We start from the raw sequence: 17857 nt of genomic DNA on the forward strand, positions 1-17857 counted from the left end.
TGAAATGCATAGCCTACACATGCGCACGTTATCACAGTCCAAAGCGCACTTTCGCTTCTCAAACCAAATGACAACGTCCCTATCCTGACCTAAATTCTTTAAAAATGAAAACAAGAGTTAAGTTCAGCTAGTACTCGTCAGAATTACCGTCTGAAAAGTATAAGTTCGAATTTAAAACAACGTCAATTCCAAGTGTAGATTTTGCACATTTTACTTTCAAATAGTTCCATTGTCTCTTATAGAATTCTGATTGGGGAATGGATCGATGAAAATTAATTTTAAGAATGTAATTTAAGAAAAGACCGGCTTTAGCGGCTGCATTCTTCTGCTGGTAAAGAATGTCCGGGTTACTGTTCTGGTGAAAGTAAGCCTTAATAGTTTCAGGTCACTTTCTGGTCGTAAAATACTTCTGTCATTCACAGCAAGAAAGGTTTAAGGGAATTAATATTCTTCGCGCAGATGGAAACCAGCAATAATTTATTACATGCAATTTTGCCGTCTTACGTAAGGAGCAAACTGGACTCTAGATTTCGGCCCCACGTCAAATGGGTGGGATTCTGCCGTTAAGATGGGTCTTCTCTTTTTTGGGGGGGTTTTGGGTTAAGTGGGATATGGATCGTCTCGTGTTTTTTTTTTTTTTGCACATGTATTAAAGTTTTTCATGTTACAAATTGTATATTCCGGGCCTGCCTTATTTATCCAAAACCAGCACAACACACTAAGTTTAAAAAATAATCTATCGGGATCATCAAAAATGGACAATATTTGGCGGAGATCCATGGGTTACCCGACTTTTTGCAAACCGGGGCCGAACCCTCTAGCGGAGAGACATAAAAAATCAACCTGGCAATGCTTTCCACCAAACAAGAGCTTAGCTGCCAGGAGGTAGGGTGTCTGTATAGTGTATACTGCACTCGTGCCACAAGTCTATTTCCTCGTTTGCATTGACTGGAAAAGGGCGTGCTCTTCTCTCATTGTGTTATAGGTCATCTGTTCCAACTTCTCGTTAGAGTTTTGACTGGAATCCTGATATTCCAGTCATACATATGACCAGTTCGAGTAAGTAAAAAAAAAGTAAAAGTGACGTCTGTTCGTGAATGCTCATCGTTATCCGTTTTTTTGGAGTGTAATTGGACGAAAATGTGTGCAACTCTGTAGCTTGAAAATCGAAGTTGTCCTGAATATTTCATGACCGTTCGAGATCTCTTTTCACCTATCTTAGGATAGACGCGGAAAAATCCAGCTCTGTTGGCCAACATTTGCCTCGAGTATTCCCTCCCCAGAGAATTTTTTAAAAAATAATTATTATCACGTTTTTCCCATCTCTTCCTACTCCACATCACACCACTTTCTTATCTTCTTTTTGAGATAGATAACAAAGTGCAAATAGTCGTAAAACAAATATTTTCCGTTTTCTTCTCTTCTTGTCACACTCCCTCGAGCCCTTTTTCCTTTATGTTTTTACACTTGAATGGCCTTCGAGCATAGTTTCCTCGTTTTACCATTTTCAGAACCCCATTCAAATGGTCAAAGAACACCCTAATGTAACGTATAGTAGCTGCATTTCTTTTTAGAGCAAAGAGCATACAGAATCCAGTCTTGGGGCTAGTATATTGTTTACTGAGCAAAGGGCACATGAGAAGGGAACATTGTGATGTGAAGGGTGGTTTTATAAGACATTTTGAAAAAAGATAAGGTGCACCTGTTGCACTTGCACCCACTTATTTTCCCATTGAGTTCAAACCGACGTAAACAAAAGACCACGTGGTGTAAACAGCAGCACTACAGGATAGCCTCTCGACGCAAGTTTCTCTTGTGGTGATTGCCCTTAGCCACCGACTCCCACGTCCTTTTAGTAGTAACTAAGCACAGTATTGGGTAGTAAAGTTGCATTCCTTTTTGGAAACCAACATATCTAAAAGCATATTCGTATTTATTGATGACAATGTTGTTGCTACGTGCCTCTAGAGCAAGTGAAATTTTGTTTACAAATAAAACTTTCTCGTTTTCTGTTTTGTGATTAACCGTAGTACGTGCTGTGAACGTCACACTTTGGTGCTTCTTTAGTTTAGCGTGTTTCAAAATAGCTTTCCAAATTTCAACTTTCTCTCACAGGTTCTTCAACCTTATTGCCGACGTCTGCTGTTAAACCATTCCTGCAATAATATATTTTGTTGAAAGTACTACCCACCAAACAAAAATGAATCGAGGAGCTTTCTACGGTGTCATTGCTTCGTTGCTGTGGCTCCGACTGCATTTTCCTATTTGGCTCATCCTTTTAATCTTACTGGCAATCTACGCCGTTATGGGTGGATACAGTTATCTAAGTGTAATAGTTCGAACTACCAAACGCGATGTCACGTAAGTGTGATTTACCACAATTCCTTATATTTCCCAAAATGATAGTGAACTCAAGTAATAACAAACTGTTTCTGCTAATTTCAGTGGTTTGACTCGATACCTTCAAGTGTTGTTGAGGGTACGCAGTTACCAGAAGAAAAATTGGACTGTACCAATGGTATTTGAGACTCATGTGAAGAAACATCCCAACAAAATTGCCTTTGTTTTCGAAGGTAGAGAGTGGACTTTCAAGGAGGTGAAATTTCATTCTGGTTCTATAAGTGCATTTGTGCACCTAATGCTCTTCTTTGTTTGCTTCATAGATTGACGAGTTCAGTAATAAGATAGCTCATGTGTTTGAAGAAGCTGGGTTTCAACCAGGCGAAACAGTTGCTTTGTTGTTGGATAACAGACCAGAATATGTTGCTATCTGGCTTGGCCTTGCCAAAGCTGGCCTGGTCACTGCTCTTCTAAACCACAATCTTCGGGATAAGCCTCTGTTGCATTGCATCCAGATTGCTGATTGCAAGGGGGTCATCTTTGGTGCCGATTTCTGTGATGGTTAGTTTGTTCATACTTCTGTACTGAAAAGAAGCACTCTAATTGTTCTGACTTTATAGCTTTTACTGGCGTACGTGATCAGTTGGATTCCTCAATCAAGCAGTATGCTTTTGACTTTAAGAACAATGTTTCAATCCCCGCTTCTAGCATCAATCTCGACATGAAAATGGAAGAGGCTTCTCCAGGTCGCCTTTCTGGCCCTCAGCGTGCCAATTACGGTGACAAAATGCTGTATATATACACGTCCGGCACTACTGGACTTCCAAAAGCCGTAAATATTTTAATAATCAATCTATTGATGTGATAATAATTTGTCTTTTAATACATTTTAGGCTGTCATTCGTCATTCTCGGTAAGTAGTCATTAGCGTACTAATCATAGTAACGTACACGTATTTTAGTCACCTTTTTCCCATTCTATAACTTTCGACTTGGTCTTTGCACTTTTGAAGACTAGTTATTCCTTATTCAGCAAACGTCGTATTTTATATTCTATATGTTTTTTCATATCTCAAAATTTTATTCTTCGTAGAATTAGTTTTTGCCTCGGCGTAATCAAATTTTTATGTTTTTGTTTATTGGTAACCACCTCTGCTACTAGTTACATATTTGCCACATTTGGGGGTTTTTATGCTTGCGGTCTTAACAAGAAAGACACGATCTACGTCCCTATGCCCTTATACCACATGTCCGGTGGATGCATGGGCGCCGGGATGACTCTACTGTTTGGCTGCACTGCAGTAATGCGAAAAAAGTTCAGTGTGACGAACTTTTGGAGCGATTGCACCAAACACGGATGCACGGTAGTATCTAGTTTAATTCTGAGTGTCGTAAAAGGAAATAGTAGAAATTCAAAATAGTTAAAGTTTAATACTCGGCACTTGATAACGATCAATGCAAAGCATTTTATCATTTTTGATACAGCAACATCATCCATGCTTTGCTTTGAGTCCCAAGCACATCTAAATCAGGGAAGGGTTTCGATAAATTCGACGAATTAGATTTAGCAAAGACAGATAGTGACGTTAGGCTAACCAAATAAATTTAGTCGCGCAAATTTTCATGCATTTAGTAGTTGCGATTTCTAAAACCTGTGTAAAAGAAGGGAAAAAAACGTGCTGAAATAACCTAGATCAGTGAACTTCACTGCCCTTCTGCATTCCCGTATCTCTACTTAATGGGCGAGGGTCCCTCGTTAAACTCAACTAATACGCAATCAATTAATTGCCTGTGAGGAAGGCATGTTTCATCTAAATTTCGGTTCGGCATGATTCATAGTAACGTATTCATTTATTTGCTAATCCCTCCGAATTGACAACGGTTCTCTAGTTTCACGTTCTTCGTAAGCGCCACGTTCTTCATGAGCCCGATGACGTGCGACGACATTGTGTATGACCCCCTGCCTCTGTATCACACTGCCGGTGGAATGGTTGGTGCTGGACAAGTCCTTTTGTTCGGCTGTACAGCAGTTTTGCGCAAGAAGTTTTCGGCCTCGGCTTTTTGGAAGGAAGCCATTCAGCACCAGTGCACGGTTGGTCTTCTTCTCCACCCTCCATTTGCATTATTTCTGAGATCTTACGCTTTCCTCGCTGACCTTATTCGTTTTCACTACTTTAATAAGATCATAGATTAACTCCGCCACGTATTTACTAATATTGCTTCATTAATCTGACAAAATTTGATCAAAGACGGAACGAAGTAGAACTAATACCACATGCTTTTAACTGGTTGAAGCAAAATGATCTGGACTCGCAATTCACGCCCTAAATGTACCCTGCACATGACATCCAAGACCATATTTCTTGGTATTTAAGGTGGCGAAGCTTTTGTAGTTCCGTCGTGTCATTATGGTGTTTTTTTATTTATCGTCCTTTTGCGTTTCTGGCGAACTTTAAAATCTTTGTTCTACTCCATCATTGAAAAGGTGCGTGTTCCCTCTTTGATTATACTGAATCAATGAAAAATTATTAAGGTGTTGGATTGAAAGGTCAAGGGAACTACTGAGACTTGTGTTTGGGACCTGTTTTGCTAAGCTATTGGATGATCTTGCTTTCATTATCGACTAGATATTTATACAATTGATGGCTAAGCTGAGGAATGACACTTTTGCTAACCATCATATTTTCATCTATTGCACGTTTTTGTCAAACCGAGTTTTGACTTAAAAAACTTCGGCTGTTCTCGTTTTGACAATTCTTCGTACCTCATTTTTGTGAAGGGCTTGAAATTTTATGAGTACTATGAAATTCCAATAAAAACTTGAATAAGCTTAATTTTAAAAACCGATTAACAGGTTGCTCAGTATATCGGAGAAACATGTCGCTATCTTCTTGCCGCCCCACCCCGTCCTGAAGACAAAAGTCACAGTGTTCGTCTCATGTTCGGAAATGGATTACGCCCGCAAATTTGGGAAGAATTTGTCAACCGCTTCAGCAGTTCCACAAGAAAACTACTAATTGCTGAATTTTACGGAGCCACCGAAGGAAACGCAAATATAAGTATTACACCCCAAAAAAATCAGAGAAAAGCTAATGAATGTATTGATTGTTTTAAAATTTGTAGTCAATTTCGATGGCCGTGTCGGCGCTGTCGGATTTGTATCGATGATTGCCCCATCGGTCTATCCAGTCGCATTAATCAAGGTGAATGAAGATACGGGAGAGCCCATCCGTGGTGAGGATGGACTTTGTATCCGCTGCAAACCTGGAGAGCCGGGCATGTTTGTAGGCATGATTCTTAGGAATCATCCTATTCGCGATTTTCATGGTTACGCCGATCCAAATGCCACAAAGAAAAAAGTTGCGGTCGATGTTTTCAAACGTGGTGACGCAGCTTTCCTCTCTGGTGACATTCTAGAAATGGACGAGCTAGGGTACTTATTCTTTAAAGATCGCACCGGTGACACATTCCGTTGGCGTGGAGAGAATGTTAGCACGTCGGAGGTGGAGGCCGTCATCAGCAACGTAGCTGCATTGAAAGATTGTTGCGTCTATGGAGTCGAGGTATTTGATCAATCTGTCAATATCTTTTACCTCAATTCTGTGTGTATATACATTTTTTCTGTGCAAATGAAGGTTCCGGGTGCTGAAGGTCGTGCGGGTATGGCAGCTATATTGGATCCCGAGAGGACTCTGGACTTGAAAGTTTTGGCTACCGGGATGAGCAAAGTATTGCCGTCCTATGCCCGGCCGCTATTTGTACGACTGGTCAAAGTCATCGATTTAACGGGCACCTATAAATTGAGAAAAGTCGACTACCAGAAAGAAGGATTTGATGTGGACAAGATTAAGGATGAGGTGTACTTCTTTGATGCGACTAGCCAATCATATGTTCTCTTTACTAGTGCACTTTACGAGCAGTTGAAGTCAGGGAAAATAAGAGTTTAAAAAATTCATGTGTATTATTGACATTTATTTTTTTTTTGTAATTTTTTTTTTCTGCATGTCATGCCATTTTCATGCATCTTTGTCAAAATCCCTGTTAATAAGCTACATACTCTGATTATGATTTGGATTAATTTTTTTATATTTTATTTTGAATTGGATTTTCCACCATATCCGCTGCCAGGGAAAGGAGAAATTGCCCATATATGCACTAACGGATGGGGAAAAAATAATAAAATTTGGTAATCAACATTTTTACTGGGGTTTTGAAATGTTGAAAGTCGTGAATTGTGACAGTTTAAATGGGACCATAGATTTATCGAAGCAAATTGTTGAGAAATTTGAAATTAAATGAACATGCTACTATATGTTGAAGCACAAATAAGTAATACAAAACATCGAAATTTCATTCAATCTCTCATTCTTATTTTTTCCACGCTTCCACAACGTATTTCAAATGTGCGCGCGCGGTCGGCGTTCGTCTCTTGTTTTCCTTCTACAAGCCCCCTGACTACGCTCGCTCGCCTTTGTGAACTGTGTATCTTGTCTGACTCGTTTTTTATATGGTGACTGCCCCTGCCGTGTAAATAACCGAAAGGCCGTGTACAGTGGTTTTATCCGTTTGCATCCTGGTAAGTTTTGGACGAGGAAATGTCTAATGATGATATTTGAGTGCGTCGGGAAAGCTCCTCTGTTTTTATAAAGAAAGATAGGGGCTTTTAATTTCGATCGACAATTTCAAACTGTCACCCCCCCCTCTACTAGAACGCGTCCTCTCCTCCTATGCAGTGTACACGCGCGTTCGTTACTAATCAAAACAAAGCCGTCTCACTGATTTCATCAGCATTTATTGTCAGTTTTAGCTTACACATCTTTCTTATAAAAAGAGGAGCTTTCTAAAGAACTGAGTGTCTCGGAGCGTCAAATTGGCGGTTAAATAGTCTTTCAGATTGTGTTTGTTTTGATTCTTCCAGATTATATACATACATATACATAGAAGTGTAAAAAGAAGTCCTGGAGACACATTGGACTGACTAATTACGATACGATTCACATAAATGCATGTGAATAGTCGGCCGTAACATATCTTCCCTACGAAATATAAGTATTTTCAGTGTTTCTATGTGTGATGAAGTGGGTGGGAGGTGATTCTCAAGAAACTCCTTCTTCTTGTTCCGGAATGCTGGGCAACGGAAGTCATGTGCCACTGCAAACTGTAAGTTTATTAACACCATAGTATTTTGTTGTTGATGCTATAATGTTTTTCTTTCCTGTTGTAAAGGTGCCAGAAATGGCTCGGCCAATATCTTCACGTTCTCAGGATGATGCCATGGTATCCTACATCTTTCAAAGACCTCAGACTGATGGAAATTTTCAAGCCTTCAGCAAGCATCAATCTAGATGGCTAGGTGACGAGAGTATTTCAGAGGTGACTGACATTACTATTTCAAGAATTACAAATGAGATGATGTTTATTGATTTGCTTCTTTACAGGTCAAGCCTGGTCTTGCCAATGATGCTGCACAGGCATCAGTCTCACAACCAAGTGCAGTCAACAGCCAGCAACGGAGCCAGTTTGATCAGGTACATTTAAAAGCGTTTTGTCAATAGAAGTTCTTAATCGTTTCAGAGGTTAGGCTCACATGGTTTTAAGCCTTTGGTACTAGAATCATAAGTTGGTGAATCCATTGTTTTCCATCACTTTATTTCCAGTGTCAAAGTAGTTCCATGTAAACAAAATTATATAACATCTAAGAGTATAGCCAAGTTTACATGCAAATAGGTAGGGAAAAGAAGAAAAGATGCTTTTATTTTAAATAGAAAGCGTGTGTCATCTGGTGCTGTTATTCTCGTTAGTCGCCACGTTGTAGAAATCCCCTCATCAACTTTCGTAGGGCTGCTGGAATCGGATCTTTTTCAAGTGTTGTTTTCTCTTTCCCTTACCCCTCATGCGTACTCCACCCTATACAGTATTTTCAGAACCTTTCCTTTTTCCCTTCGCGAGTGTAGGCAGGCAAGAAGAGGGGTTGCTGTGAAGAGTAGGTAGTCCGAATGGAAAAAAAAGAAGAGAGAGAGAGAAAAAAGAAAGAAAGAGTAGGGAAGAGGAAGAGAGTGGAAAAGGGGAGGAGGAGGAAGAGCTTGGAGGTAGGGGAGAGGAAAGTGCTTCCAGCGTTGCCTTGCAGCCGTAGGTTCTCCACTCTTTTGTTCGATGCGAATGCGACGCTCTCTGTGTGTGTGTTGAGGCAGCCAAGTGTGGCTTGTATTAGCTGAGTTCAGCGTGTGTTGTGCGCCGTCTCTCTAGACTCTCAGCGTTTTTCGAGATCTTTGTACAAATCGAAAAGAAATTCACGCACATAGTTTATCATCGAGTACTGTATTCTTGCAAGCTGCAAAAATAAGATCTTTGCCGTGTTGTGTGGTGTGTAAAAATTTAAAAAAGTCTTCCTCCTGTCATAATGCCCGTGGATTCCTACTAAGCGAACTAACATGAAGGACACGAGCGCAGACTTAGTAAGTTATAGACGGCAAGGTTTTTCTCTTTTTCTTCTCGCTTATGTTCAGCCATGGTTTTTAGTTTCTAGAAAATGGTAGATTTGATGCAACATGTCATTTTTCGAAAATTCATTTGGCATACATCTTTTAGGCTGTCAGGATTTCTGTTTTCCATTTTAGCTACCTTGTAACTTTTCCATTTATTTCTCTTCGTATTTTATGGCTAGTTCTTTGTTGCTCGAGGCTAGTGTACAAAACGGAAAGCATACAGGTGGCCTTGTGGTCAGCCGACCGAGAGGCCTTGATTTCATGGTAAGAGTCAAAAAGCTCAGGAACAAGGCGGAAAACTGAATCTTTTTTTACCTTTTTGAACATATGAACAATATCTATAAAATGCCATCTCTGTGATGTTACTTTTTTTGACGCCCACTTTCTTTCGTATTCTTTAATTTCACAGCCAAAGACTTGAGTGACATTGTTTAGTGGTAGACTTGACATCGCCGCGTATTCCAAGTTGTCAAAAGTGAAACCACGAACATCAACTTTCTTTCGTAAAAAATTGACATTTTGTACCTTAAGAGGATGCGAAAAATGAAATTGTTTGTTCATTAATTAGCTTCTCATTTTAGATTAATCAGCGTTTAGTTAATAACCGAAAGTATCTATTGTTATCTTTTTATTATTCCAGATTGCCCCATCGGCCAAGAAGTTGTGGGGAGTCGAAGAGCAGAAAGAAGACACAAAAAGCAGCCTCTTTAACATCAGTGATCAAACTTGGAGAGACTCGACGTGGAGTAATTCAACTATCGGTTAGTTGTTCAAAATTATCGATGTAAATTGCATTATTTTTAATGGGCGTTGTATTTTTTCTCGAACAGATCATGCTGTTTCACAGCCCATCTCGATGGGTCATGGTCCCAGACGTTCTGGCAGCTTTCCTGGCAGCGAGGTGGCCAATGTTTTGTCGCCGCGGTCCTCTGAAACCGGCGGACTTGGCGTCAAGATGGTCGAATACGTCCTCGGCACATCACCTACTAACAAAGATCTAGAGAGTCGGATGAGAGGGCTGGTCCTCGTAAGTTTCCTTATTGTTCTCTTTTCGTTTTGTCTTACACCTCATAATTCAACTTGACTAGTATTGTCGTCCTTGATTTGATTGGAAACATTCTTTTGTTTACAGAATCCGACAGAAGATAAAGACAAGAAGGAGAAAGCCTCGTCGCCACCTCTTCAAGACATGGAGGGGAATACAAATGGTTGTCCTCCCCACTCACATGCTATGATGTTGTCGAACGGATTGTCTTCGGACGATGATGCAAAGGCTTTCAAATATGCCTCGGAGGCAGCGTCCAATGGCCTGCCATATCACATGAACGTAGACGCATATAGTCGGACGCCGGGAAGTAGGCAACCTTCGCCTTCCGAAGAAGATCTGACCAAGAATCACAGCCCGGGTTTACCTATTACACACTCGGTGCCCATCAAATCTGGTGACGGGATGGGTATGCCTCCTAGCAATTCTCACAGTGCTATGGTAGGATCACTGACTGGCCCGATCCAAGGCCCAGGCATGTCTAATGGTATCGGTCCCATGAGTGGACTTGTCAATGGTGGAGGACCACCCGGTAAGTGCTCTTTTCTAAATATCGTTTTATTTGGGAAAAAAGTAATCTAGATGTGCACAAAAAATGAAAACCCAAATATTTTATTGATTCTTTTAGGATTGGGACTATCTTCCAGCGGAACAGCCGATGGACATAACAACCATTACGAACCGGTGATGATGGAGCCGCCGGGAGTGCACTTTGACAGCAGTTACTCAGTGCTTTCCACTATGGATACTCAATCGTCAGGAATGCTCCATCAGAATTTTGACGCTCACGTATGTTTATTTTCATTCATCTGTTTTCCACTTCACAGCGCAAGAAGAGTATTGCAAGCTTGAGTGAGTGTTATTTACAGGGAATTTCAGTTAGGTAGTTATACATTTGAGAAAGGTTTATCGAAAGCGGTTGGTATTTTCGGATTGAAAAACGACGGGGTAATTAGGAAGTGTAGGATCTTTTAAAACTTTTGTCTGTTTACGATCTGTTTGGAAGGTCTTTAATCTTTCTTTGCTGAATGTAACTGCCTTGTTTTGTTGGTGTCTAGCGCCAATTGAGAGGTGCCAGTCAACACCATATGGTTTGTGTCTTCTCTCAGCTCCACCCACTGTTTGCTTGACTACCGTTAGGCGAAAGCAGCCGATTCTGGCCTAATTTCATCAACTGTTTTGTTGTCGTCACCGACAACTACTACGATGACAACGACGTCCTAGTTACTCTTTTCCTTCTCATTTGATTGCTACATTCCAAGTGCTCTCTTTGCACTAATGATGGACCAACATTTTTTTTTTTTTTTTTTGCTTTGGTTTATTTTCCCTGTCTTGTCTTCCTTTTATTTGTCCGCCTTTTCCGTCAACGTAATCCACGCACTGGTGGTTGGCTTCCCAACTTGCCCTGCGCCCCACGCAGTTAGTCACCAGCCGTCGGCCGTGTGCCAGTGTTCCGTGCTCGTTGCCCGTTACAGCTATCTGCCCGATTAATTGACCAGTTGCGGCTACGACTAGTCGTTCAGTTACTACCGCCGAGATCTCTTCAGCAAATTTTCAATCTGGCTAAACGTTCTTTTCTATCGATTTTGTTCTTAGCGTGATTGCGTGTACTGTTCTGTGTAGTTAGGTTCATCAGGCCCAATCCGAGTCGCTTAGCCTCTCTGGTTAACTCCTTTTCCGCTTTACGTTGGTTTGCGTTCAACGTCACTAGCGTTTTCAACCCGTCTGTAGAAACTTAATCGTTTTGTTTTTTTTTCTTCAACAATTTAATAATTTGTTTACGATAATGGATTGCTCCGTTTAGCTGGGAAATTATCAACAAACATTCTTGTTGTGGTGTTTTGACCAAAAAAGACATTGGCAAGTGTGAAAGGAAGAACTGATAAGCGGTGTCGGACTGGGCGGTTTCTGGTTAAATACTGAGCAGGCAAAAAGCTGGCAGGGGTTGGAATAGATGGACATGACATTGCCTAATCGTCGTGTTTGATTGTTCTGCCCAGTCGAAATTCTTAAGTACGAAAGGGTGTGGTGGATGGTTTCTCATCTACTCAGTTCTCTGCGTTGCTGCCAAATCCAAAAGGTGGGAAAAGGAGATAGCTCTCACCGTCGTGGCGACAGTCGATGAAAGACTTGCTGTGAAAAATGAAAGTGTTGTGGCCGCAGCCGTCACCGTTCTCGAATATGTTAGGCATAGGACCAGCGGCACTCGGCGGAACGTCTCAATCGTCCCAGGCATTGCTAAGTCTCTGTTTATCCATCTACTCGTCTGGTTGTGTACGCAAAAGTTCCAAACGACTCGCCAAGAATGAAATCGCTCTACCGAAGACGTTCGATGTCGAAGAGGTTTGACTCCACGCCCAAACTATTCTTATTTTTGGTTCATGTCGCATCGCAAATTGCACTGGAGTTGAAAGATTTCTACCGATTCGTCTATCTATTCCGGTTCTAATTGAGGTTTTGCTTTCCTCCGCAGAGGACGGAGGAGGGGAGATCAGTCTCAAGAGTAATGACAGATTCTGTATGTGTACCCCGAAAAGAATTTGTTGACTTTCGTTTCTTTCTTTTTCGTTTCGTTTTCCTGTTACGTAGAAATGAGATGCATAGAACCGCCCTGATGGATTATTCCAGTCGAGTATTTCTTGTTAGTTAGTTTATGTAGCGGTTGCGCCTTTCGAATATCTTCGAGTGACCTAGTTGAAACCGCAGGATCTACAAATAAATCTGATCGTTTAATTCAATACAAGATTCCTTCGCCAACTTCCAATTAGATTGCGTCGAGACATGGCGCCCGACTAGAGACAGGACCCAATCGATTGCCTTTCTTTTCTTTTCTTTTCTTTTCCTCCCGCACTCCCCCCTCCTCCCCACATGTATGTAAAAGAATGAAAAAGGAAGGGGAGAAGATTGCGTGCTCCTGGCAATGTTTAATGGTTTATTCGGCGCAATACTTCAAGCTTTAGTTTAGTTAAACGGTGACAATAATTTATTTGTCTTATTATTGGTTTTCAGATGTTTCGTCATCATCATCACCAGCAGCAGCAACAACATCAAGCCCAACAGCAGCAACAACAACAACAGCAGCAGCAGCAGCCCCCTCTTCCGCCGCCTCCACAGCAACATCAACAATCCCAACAGGTCCAACTTCTTGCCCAACAGCAGTTTCTTGCAGCCCAGCAACAGCAAATTGGTAATAAAAAAAACATTTCATTCTCGTTTAAATCGTCAGATTATGTAACCATGGTTTTTGTGCGTTTTAGGGCTTGCAGGTCCAGCAGGTGGCCCAGCTTACCCAAATGCACCATACGTAATCAATCAAGAGCCGTACATGCAAACTTTGATTGCAGGTGAGATATTGTCTCTTGTTATATTTACTTTTGTCAGTTTAGTTGTGTAGTCTTCCCCTGGCAATCAGTGTTAATTATGAACACCTCCTACAGGCCACGCAGCGATGATGCCACAATACTATGGAATGGCACCATGGGGCATGTATCCGGGTGTCATTCCGCAAGGACCCAGTGCTCCCGGCCAAGTAGCTCCTGGTCAACATCAACAAGGCCAGCCGAGACGACCGATGTCACCGAACTCACTGTCTGATCATCCGCCCGTTCCTCAGCCTGGTCAGTATCAGGTCATCCCTGCATATTACGATCAAAACGGATCGCTGGTCATGGGCAACATGAGGGGTATCGGAAATGGTGGCATGAATGGTCCCGTTCGCCTAATGTCGCCTGCTCCCATGGTACTGCAAAATCCAAGTGGTCCTAACTCAGGTAATATGAGACTAATGGGCAACCAAGGACAACAAATGTCCGCTGCGGCCCAGCAACAGCAGCAGCAGCAGCAACAACAACAACAGCAGCAACAACAACAACCATCGATTTACAACAATGGCCAGCAGCAATCCTTGTACAGTAACACTCCGGGTCCTTCAACATCGCATTCTCACAACGGTCCCAACAATCCAGGACTTGGCGGCCTACAGAACATGCAGCAAAATTCCGGTTTGGGAAGCAATTTTGGAGCTTTGGGCTTGCAACAAAGCAATAGCCTTGGATTTGGCAATAGCGCATTAGGATCAATTGGTTCACCATCACTTGGATTGGCCAACGGACAAGGACGGCGCGACTCCTTCGATCGAAATTCGACGTCAACCTTCTCACCGTCGCTGGGTGAATACGGCAGAGGAAAATGGCCGCAGAATTACGGTGCCCTTGGTACCGTCACCGCTTCTCCTGGCCCGCTGGGTTTATCGTCTGGCTCGTTGACTCCGCCACCAAACATGGGTGGAGCGTCTTCTGGATTACAGCTCGGTTTGGGTCCTTTTGTTTCTGGGGGACGACTTATGTCGGCTGCTCCAGGATCTGAGATGATGAAGTTCCGGAACGGCTCCACCACGCCCAGCAGCGTTGGAACAGGGGGCTTGTTTGGGGCGGGGGCGGGTGGCTCTCTTTTTGCCAAAATGGGAGGTGCTGGCCGCCAGCCACAACATCCCCACAACGGAATCATTGGTGTCGGCCTCGACAAGATGACGGGACGATCAAGACTACTGGAAGACTTCCGGAACAACCGCTTCCCCAATCTGCAATTGCGTGACATTGCCAACCACATTGTCGAATTTTCTCAAGACCAGCACGGCTCACGCTTTATCCAGCAGAAATTGGAACGTGCAACGCCGGCTGAAAAACAGATGGTCTTTACCGAGATCATAGTGGGCACTTACGCGCTCATGACGGACGTCTTCGGCAATTACGTCATTCAGAAATTCTTTGAATTTGGCTCACCAGAGCAGAAGAGCACTCTGGCACAGAAAATTCGAGGCCATGTCCTGCCATTGGCTCTTCAAATGTACGGCTGTCGCGTCATTCAAAAAGCGCTGGAGTCGGTACCGTCTGATCAGCAGAAAGAAATTGTACGCGAACTCGACGGCCACGTTCTGAAATGTGTCAAGGATCAAAACGGCAACCACGTGGTCCAGAAATGTATTGAATGCGTCGACCCCATGCAACTGCAGTTCATTATCGATGCTTTTGAGGGACAGGTGAGGAAACGTTTTTCTTTTTTTTGCAATGCTTTTAGGTTTGCTCAATTCTTAATTTTATTTTTTTCTAAATAGGTCCTTTCACTTTCGACACATCCTTATGGATGTCGGGTGATCCAGCGCATACTGGAACACTGCACCCCTGAGCAGACCTCTCCCGTACTGAACGAGCTGCATCACAACACGGAAACCCTGATCCAAGATCAATACGGGAACTATGTGATCCAACATGTCCTTGGTACGGATTTGCGAAGTTTAATATGTGGGACCTGTATGCCAAGCCGGTCATGCATATTTTAATTTATATTTTTCTTTCTTTTTTTCCTTTTTCGAATTTAGAACACGGCAAGTCTGAGGACAAATTGCGGATCGTCACAGCCGTGAAGGGCAAGGTGCTGTCGCTGTCGCAGCACAAATTCGCCTCTAACGTGGTGGAAAAATGCGTCTCGCATGCTACTCGATCCGAGAGAGCAAGTCTGATTGACGAAGTGATCAGCTTTAACGACGCGAGTCCGCACAGTCCCCTACACACCATGATGAAGGATCAGGTTCGTGTGGGAATAGCTGACGAAATCTATCTCTGGCAGTTTGAAGCCTAACCGCCTTATCTCTTTCTCTCTCTCTCTTCACAGTACGCCAACTATGTCGTGCAGAAGATGATTGATGTGGCCGAGCCGTCGCAGCGTAAACTGCTCATGCACAAAATCCGACCGCACGTTTCAACACTCCGCAAGTATACATATGGCAAACACATTCTCGCCAAACTGGAAAAGTATTTCCTTAAGAACAACGTCGATTTGGGACCTATTGGACCCCCGTCGAACGGAGTCATCGGATAACATCGGATATAGCACCACCAACACTACTAGCAGCCAACGACTACGTTATTTAAAAAACGACAAAAACAAAAAACAAGCAAAACATCTTGGTTTAAAATTCTCAACATTTGGTTCTTTTCCTTTTTTTCTTATTATTATCTTTTTTTTTCTGCCTTTTTTTTTTCGTGAAAAATGCGCTGTTGTTTTGATTGGGAAGCCAGTCCCATTTTTTTTTTGTTACAATTTTTTTTTTTTTTTTTTAGTGATGGATATAATGATTTGTGGGTAGGGGAAAAGAAACGGGCAAGCTCTTTCTGGTTTTGTCAAGGGGAAAAAGTAACGTTCAAACCTTCTTGGATTTCTCAACTGACCATTTGTACCATACGTTGTGGTAGTGTACATTGTACAGCTTTTTCCTTACATTTGTACATTGTACAGGAAATTTCCCTTCGTATTTTTTTACTTTAAACTTTTTTTTTTTTTTCATCCGTCTCCATCTATCTTCATTCATTCGACTGGTCCGCACCTCCCACTATCCTCCAACTCTGCATGATATTACATTATAAAGTCGGAGGAACAACTATCTTTACCATCTTATCCAACTTTCATCCGGATTGTTGATAGGTATTGATGGATTATGTTGAGAAAACTTAGGAATCGTCAATCCACCGAAAGTATAAAAAAACAAAAAAAAAGTTGTAATTTTTTTTTCCCTCCTTAGTTCTGACGATCACTTCAATTCACTAGATTTAACGGCGTCATCTTTGATTGCCGTGTGATGGTGGCCCATTTATTTGATCACTTCTTTTTACCCACTTGTCTTTGCTGAGTAGCTTGCTTATTGGTTTTTTTTTTTTTTCGGTTTATCACCATCTTACCTTACTTCGTCCCAAACACTATCGAGCTCTACACCCCTTCGATGAAAAATTGCAGGTGGCCCATCAAGCAAAACGAGACAAACCTTTTTGCCATTGTTTACTACTTTGTTTTTTTTTTAATCTCTTATTTCCCCACTTCATTGACGCGAGACATGACCGACATCGATGCCCCCCTTTCCTACTTGACCCCCAAACTGGATTTTTCATCCATAATTAACGTTTTGGTTTTCTGTAAAGTGTACAGCGGCAAAAGTAAAAAGAGCGAACTTTTTTCCATTATTTTACGTAACAAAACCAAGCGAAGCAAATTCAGCGGAAAAACATCAAATGCTCTGTTCTCCATTTTCTACATCCATCGACTGTAAATTTCCGTAGTGTGCGGCGGTCAAAATGTGTGGTGTGACCCCCACACATTCTCATTCGCTACGACGCGTCATCACCTTAATGGGTCTTTTTTTTTTTTTCGTTTTGCTATTTCTTGAAATTCATCAAACACTTCACCTTCCACTCAAACTTAAGGTTTTTTTTTTTCCAGTTATAGAACGCCGGTTCGCTTCGTAGATTTTTCTATTGCTGACGCTGTTTGGTTTCCTTCTTTGCTCCTCAAGCCGTGGATTCACCTGACACGGACCAATATTTTGTGAATTGTTTTCCTTCTCTCCCCTTAATTCTCAACCATCCATTATGTTGGACATTTTCTTTTTGAGTGTGTAGTTTCTCCTACTTCCAATTCTTTTTTTCTTCCTTTCTTTGCGCCAGTTATTTCCTGATTTTGGCTTTTATTTCAACCATCTTTATTATTAGAATGTTTCCTTGTAACCGCTGGTGTTATGTATTGAAAACTACGAAATGCTGTAAAAAAATATCACTAGTGCTCTTTTCTTTTCCCCTCTTTGTAAACAGGATTCATGTACAAAAAAATCGTCCCCACCAGAACTCGCTCTTTGACATCCCCTTCCATCCGCTTCCCTCCTTAAATCTTCTTTTTTCTGGAATCAATGCTTTTCTCTTTCAATCTCCATCAAAAAGACAGTTTTCTTAAAACTTTATAATTTTTTTATATTAAATTCTGGTTGGAAAAACACTTCCAATGTATTTCCTCTAATAGCACACTCTCGTGCAGCCACCTTTACCCTCTTTCATTTTTGAAAAAAAAAATACATCCCGAGTATATGCGTTGGATATGATTTCTTCTTCTACAACAAGCTAAAAGAAAACACTAAAATAGCCAGACCTTATAGTACAATTAACCAT

At 41.8% G+C, this 17857-nt stretch overlaps 2 protein-coding genes across 5 annotated transcripts; both read left to right on the plus strand.

Moving 5' to 3' along the window:
* The first annotated feature begins 890 nt into the window (after positions 1-890).
* Positions 891-6692, plus strand: LOC116917676 (long-chain fatty acid transport protein 4). 2 transcript variants are annotated; one of them, XM_032923238.2, is made up of 10 exons: positions 891-1059; positions 2116-2361; positions 2446-2596; positions 2664-2901; positions 2961-3172; positions 3234-3253; positions 3502-3703; positions 5194-5398; positions 5463-5902; positions 5975-6692. In XM_032923238.2, the coding sequence occupies exons 2-10, from the start codon at positions 2201-2203 to the stop codon at positions 6284-6286; spliced, it is 1941 nt and encodes a 646-aa protein (XP_032779129.2). In that variant the 5' UTR covers positions 891-1059; positions 2116-2200; the 3' UTR covers positions 6287-6692. The 2 variants fall into 2 exon arrangements, with proteins under 2 accessions (XP_032779129.2, XP_032779138.2); XM_032923247.2 differs by lacking the exon at positions 3502-3703 and adding an exon at positions 4230-4431.
* A 91-nt stretch (positions 6693-6783) lies between these two features.
* LOC116917708 (pumilio homolog 2) lies at positions 6784-17785 on the plus strand. 3 transcript variants are annotated; one of them, XM_032923302.2, is made up of 14 exons: positions 6784-6915; positions 7258-7499; positions 7566-7712; positions 7778-7867; positions 9465-9585; positions 9655-9851; positions 9957-10401; positions 10498-10658; positions 12879-13056; positions 13127-13213; positions 13307-14907; positions 14983-15145; positions 15247-15455; positions 15540-17785. In XM_032923302.2, the coding sequence occupies exons 2-14, from the start codon at positions 7413-7415 to the stop codon at positions 15744-15746; spliced, it is 3693 nt and encodes a 1230-aa protein (XP_032779193.2). In that variant the 5' UTR covers positions 6784-6915; positions 7258-7412; the 3' UTR covers positions 15747-17785. The 3 variants fall into 3 exon arrangements, with proteins under 3 accessions (XP_032779193.2, XP_032779200.2, XP_032779206.2); XM_032923309.2 differs by having other exon boundaries at positions 6836-6915; positions 7399-7499; XM_032923315.2 differs by lacking the exons at positions 6784-6915; positions 7258-7499; positions 7566-7712; positions 7778-7867 and adding an exon at positions 8505-8794.
* Positions 17786-17857: the final 72 nt, after the last annotated feature.

Source organism: Daphnia magna, linkage group LG1 (assembly GCF_020631705.1).
Source record: "Daphnia magna isolate NIES linkage group LG1, ASM2063170v1.1, whole genome shotgun sequence".
NCBI classification, from domain to species: Eukaryota; Metazoa; Arthropoda; class Branchiopoda; order Diplostraca; family Daphniidae; genus Daphnia; species Daphnia magna.

What these genes read in the sequence shown, in the direction of transcription:
- LOC116917676 (XM_032923238.2), top strand. Translation starts at nt 2,201, where the DNA reads ATGAATCGAGGAGCTTTCTACGGTGTCATTGCTTCGTTGCTGTGGCTC. An exon ending in GAGAGTGGACTTTCAAGGAG is followed by an intron (nt 2,597 to 2,663) that starts GTGAAATTTCAT and finishes TTTGCTTCATAG; the next exon opens with ATTGACGAGTTCAGTAATAA. An exon ending in GTTGCGTCTATGGAGTCGAG is followed by an intron (nt 5,903 to 5,974) that starts GTATTTGATCAA and finishes GTGCAAATGAAG; the next exon opens with GTTCCGGGTGCTGAAGGTCG.
- LOC116917708 (XM_032923302.2), top strand. Translation starts at nt 7,413, where the DNA reads ATGAAGTGGGTGGGAGGTGATTCTCAAGAAACTCCTTCTTCTTGTTCC. An exon ending in TCGATGCTTTTGAGGGACAG is followed by an intron (nt 14,908 to 14,982) that starts GTGAGGAAACGT and finishes TTTTCTAAATAG; the next exon opens with GTCCTTTCACTTTCGACACA. An exon ending in ACACCATGATGAAGGATCAG is followed by an intron (nt 15,456 to 15,539) that starts GTTCGTGTGGGA and finishes CTCTCTTCACAG; the next exon opens with TACGCCAACTATGTCGTGCA.